Consider the following 4685-nt stretch of genomic DNA (forward strand, 5'->3'; position numbering starts at 1 on the left):
ATAAAAAGCAAAAAGCCTTTGGAAATAATGTCAATGAAAAGTACAAAACAAAGCCTGAAGGTATGTGATTACAATATCTAGTCTTTTCTCTAAAAAAGAAATGGGGATTTAAAGAAATATACTTGCACCACCTGACCTTAGTTGGAGAACTCTAGATACAAATGTTGTGCAGCCTTTTCCAACTGCATTACATTCAAGTCACATATACTTTTCCAAGGGTCATTATTTTCTTGATTAGTGTTTTCTTGAGTAGTTTTTATTCACAAAAAGAAAAGAAGGAAAGAGCATATTCACAAATGACAACTTTGTAAAAATGTAAGATACAATAAATCTTATTCCTTAAATGATGCCATGAAAAGCATACCAACTGGATTTGAGTGAAGGGAATCTGTGCTAAGTCACCAGCCTCACTTTCTCCTCCAGAGTCATCTTGATCCAGTAAATCAGGATGACTGGAGATGACCCTGATTGTGAAGTGATCAGGGTTAAATGACTTAAGATCACACAGTTAGTAAATGTCAAGTGTCTGGGGCTGGATTCAAACTCCTGTCCTCATGACTCCAAGGACAGTATTCTATCTACTGTGACACTAGTTGTGTTAACCTTGGGCAAGTCACTTAACCCTGGTTGCCTTGCATCCAGGGCCACCTTCAGTCATCCGAGTTCATATCTGGTCACTGGACTCATATGGCTCTGGAGAAGAAAGTAAGACTGGTAACTTAGCACAGCACCCCCTCACTCAAATCCAAATCATGTGTTTGTCAAGGCATCACCTCCTCTGATGTTATGGTCTTCTTTAAGAGCAAAGGGCATGGCCTCGGACCCTCAGTGTTGAGGGTCACATTGAGGAGCAGCATCTACAGAGCCCGACGGCTGCAGAGACGACCTCAGTCCAAGAGTCACCATGTCTGAAGACATCAAGACCAAGATCCAAAACTACCGCACTGCACCCTTCGACAGCCGCTTCCCCAATCAAAACCAGACCCGCAACTGCTGGCAGAACTACCTAGATTTTCATCGTTGTGAGAAGGCCATGACTGAGAAAGGTGGTGATGTGTCTGTCTGCCAGTGGTATAAACGTGTCTACAAGTCCATCTGTCCCCTGTCCTGGGTGAATACTTGGGATGATCACAGAGCAAAAGAAACCTTCCCTGAGAAGATCTGAGCTGCTTCCTCTTCCTCCCTTGCCCCCACCCCAATGTCTGGGGCTGGATCCCTTCTTCTTTCAGAGTTGGGGAATGTGATCTGTGACTACCTCTGCTCTGGGGAACCTGAATCATGTTAAAATAAACTGTGTTGGAATCGAAAAAAAAAAGAGCAAAGGGCAATCATCATTCATTAAATGCTCTTAGGTTTACTGAGGTCATTAGTGGCTTCCAAGAGAGACCATCAGTAGTTTCAGACAAAAACTAGATTTTCAAAGAGTATTTAGAGTGATTACACCATATTAAAGTTAATGGATGGCTAGATGGTGAGATATGTCCTAGAGTCATCTAAGTAATGAATTAAACAGCATGGATACCTGAAGTCAGAAAGACCTGGATTCAAATCCCACTTCAGACACTTATTAGCTATGTGTCTATGGACAAGGCATCTAATCTCTTTGGTCTCACTTTCTTCAACTGTAAAATGGAAGGGTAGTTCCAGATGGTCTCCTAAGATCTCTTCCAGCTCTAGATGTAAACTCCTCACCTCTGCAATTGCTTTCATTCAAACTAGCTTTCAGGAAAAGTAATTTGATTTAGCATTCATTCAGCAAATTCTTATTAAATATAACCTTCTAATGCATATATGCACTGAAAAGTGCAAGGATGAATTAGAAAAAAAATCCCCATTTTCATCTCTGAGTCATTTTCCATGTCCTTAAACATTTCTGCAATTTTTCTACAGCCATGAAAGTCTCCAGTGTTCTCTGGAGGAAAAAGCTTTGTTTTTATCCTGTCTCTACCAACTATGATATCTTCCTGCTCTTTCTCTGAACTTTCTATTGTTCCTGGGAACCTATTAAGACGTTCTCTATACTTTCCCAGTTAGCTAAGTCTCACATTCCTCTATAACTCTTTCCACCTTCTCCTGACATTGACTTTCTCTGTCAGGTATTCATTCCACTTCCAACTCTTTCTAGTCTGAGCCTCTGTCTCTCTTTTTCCTCCTTCTGCACCACCCTCTATTCTGTCCTACAGTCTCCTCCAGTTTCTATCCTCATTCTGTAACCTCTTCACATTAGTTCTCTGTGTTTCTCATCTTTAAGACAGATCAGTGGATTCTGATGCACCAAGAAAGCCCAGCAGTCAATGCAGATAGTGACCCTGAGGCAGAATGGGTAGCCCTAGGCTGCAGTGTAGTTCTTTTTCAAAAATTAAGCAAAGAAATTGGGCAACAACAAAGCTCCCTTGACAATACATGCTCCTCTTCACCATCTAGAAAACTGCAAGAATTTCTGAATAACATACAAATACAGCATTACTTCCATAAATGGACTAGTTTTGGTTCTTGGGAAATATATTATGAATGTAAGCTATGTAAGCTCTGAGGCATTCTCTTCCTACCTCCCACTCCCACAGATGAGTCAAATCCTCAGAGCTAGGCTGGTCACATCTCACCCTCAGGGCTCTAGGCATACCTCTGAGAGAGTGAGGGTGACTGTTCAAATCTACTGGATAGAGCCCCCACTAGTGTGTTTCCCTCCCAGGCTTATCAACTGAGAGCTGATTTAGTGAGACATTAGAAAAGAATCTTGAGTAAGATAGGATAATAAGAGCAATTAGTACAAAACATCCCCCAAACATTTATATCACACTGTCCCACCAGTATAGAGAGTATAGATCAAACTTAGAGAGCACATGTGACAAAGGGGTAATTCACAATTCCTGGAAGTCTTTTTAGTTTATTCCTGGAGTAATCAAGAAGTTCTCCACTTGCATGATGAATCTGAGTCCATCTGCCTTGATTCCCATTATATTCTCCAATGGAAAAAGGGAATGCCAAAATCTTTTAGACCTTTCAAAATTCAAAGGGATCTCCTTTAGCCAAAGTGGGCAAAAGTGTTTAGGGGGAAACCTGATCAATATGGCGTGTGCAGAGCACTTGAGAATGAAAATTAGTTTTATCCCCATGAAACTTTTAGTCTAGCAGAACTACAGCATACAATGTTATATGACAGATACATTAAAAGTGGTAAGTGACATCTAAAGAAGAAAGGTTATTATTGGCTGAGGAATACTAGAAGTATCCTTACAGAAATAGCATTTGAATTGTTGGGAATCCAAGCGAGGAAGGAGGAAAGGAGGTGCATGTCAAGGGAAATAATATGAAGCTAGGCTGAAAATATGGGGTGATTCCTGTATATGGGAATTGTAGGAAAGACTGAATGCCAGATAGAAGAGTAAAAATTAAGAATATTATTTGTCATCATTAATAATTTTTAAGTGAAGTGTGTTGACTATAGGAACAAGAAAAATTAGTCTGACCTTTCAAGAAGAGAAATGAGTGATTGCAAAGTAGATACTTCTTACTATCTACATTAAAATATGACTTGATCCTTATACTAAGATTCTTAAGATGTTTCTGCTAGATATTTATACTGAAGAGTTCAAAGAAAGAAAATGATGCCCCATATACACCAAAATATCTATTGCAGAATGTTTGAAGATGGCACAGAGCTTAAAACAAAGCAGTTGGAAAATGGCTCAACAAATTGTGGCATGTGAGTCTAGAGGAGTATTACCCATATGAAATTTTCAGAGAAATATAAGCAGACATATAAACTGAGGCAGTTAAAGAAAGTAGAACCGGGAAAACAATATACCCCATAACTAAAACAGTGTAAATGGAAGAAAACAAAATCAACAAAATGAAGATAAACATGATGCAATTATAATGACCAAGTTTGACTTCCAGAAAAGATGAGAAAATGATCTTCCCTCTCTTCATTAAATCAGGCAAATGAGAATGAAATTTTGCATATACATATGTTTCATGTGATGGTTGGATTTCCTCAATGCTTTCGATAGATTTGTGCAAAATATAAACAAATTGGGGCAGCTAGGTGGTGCAGTGGATAAAGCACCGGCCCTGGAGTCAGGAGTACCTGGGTTCAAATCCAGTCTCAGACACTTGATAATTACCTGGCTGTGTGGCCTTGGGCAAGCCACTTAGCCCCATTTGCCTTGCAAAAACCTGGGGAAAAAAAGAAAATATAAATAAATCATGTAATGTAAACAAATGTAAAAAATGTTAACAAATCAAAATTTCATTGGAGAATGGAATAGCAGATTCCATGGAAGAATGAGAAAAAAGTAGAGATGGGAAAAAATGTAGGCATCTTAGCAAATGAAAATTCCACAAACTTTGAAGAAGGAAATAGTTAAAATTACAAAATCCAAAGCCGGAGTGGAGCAGTATGGAAAAATAAGATTCTTAAATTTCTGACAGAATGGTAAATTAATGCAAATTTTTAAGAAAGCTGTATGGCATTATTCATAAGAGCTAGGAAATTTCCCTTGACCTAATACCCCATTGCTAGAGCTATACCCTAATTTTGTTATTGGAAGGGAAAATGGAGTTATCAACTAAAATATTCATAGTCATATTTTTCAGAATGGTTTCAGCCAAAGAAAACCCCTCACAAACAATGGGAAAAAATGAGGTTTCCAGTGACAGGAATAATTGAATAAAATGTGGTA

The 4685-nt window shown here is 38.7% G+C and overlaps 1 protein-coding gene across 1 annotated transcript; it reads left to right on the forward strand.

The window, feature by feature from the left end:
• The first annotated feature begins 862 nt into the window (after positions 1–862).
• On the forward strand, positions 863–1302 carry LOC141489990 (cytochrome c oxidase subunit 6B1-like). Its single transcript, XM_074190299.1, has one exon. It carries the CDS (start codon positions 905–907, stop codon positions 1163–1165), a length of 261 nt encoding a protein of 86 aa, XP_074046400.1. The 5' UTR covers positions 863–904; the 3' UTR covers positions 1166–1302.
• Positions 1303–4685: the final 3383 nt, after the last annotated feature.

This window comes from Macrotis lagotis, chromosome 5 (assembly GCF_037893015.1).
Source record: "Macrotis lagotis isolate mMagLag1 chromosome 5, bilby.v1.9.chrom.fasta, whole genome shotgun sequence".
Lineage (NCBI taxonomy): Eukaryota > Metazoa > Chordata > Mammalia > Peramelemorphia > Peramelidae > Macrotis > Macrotis lagotis.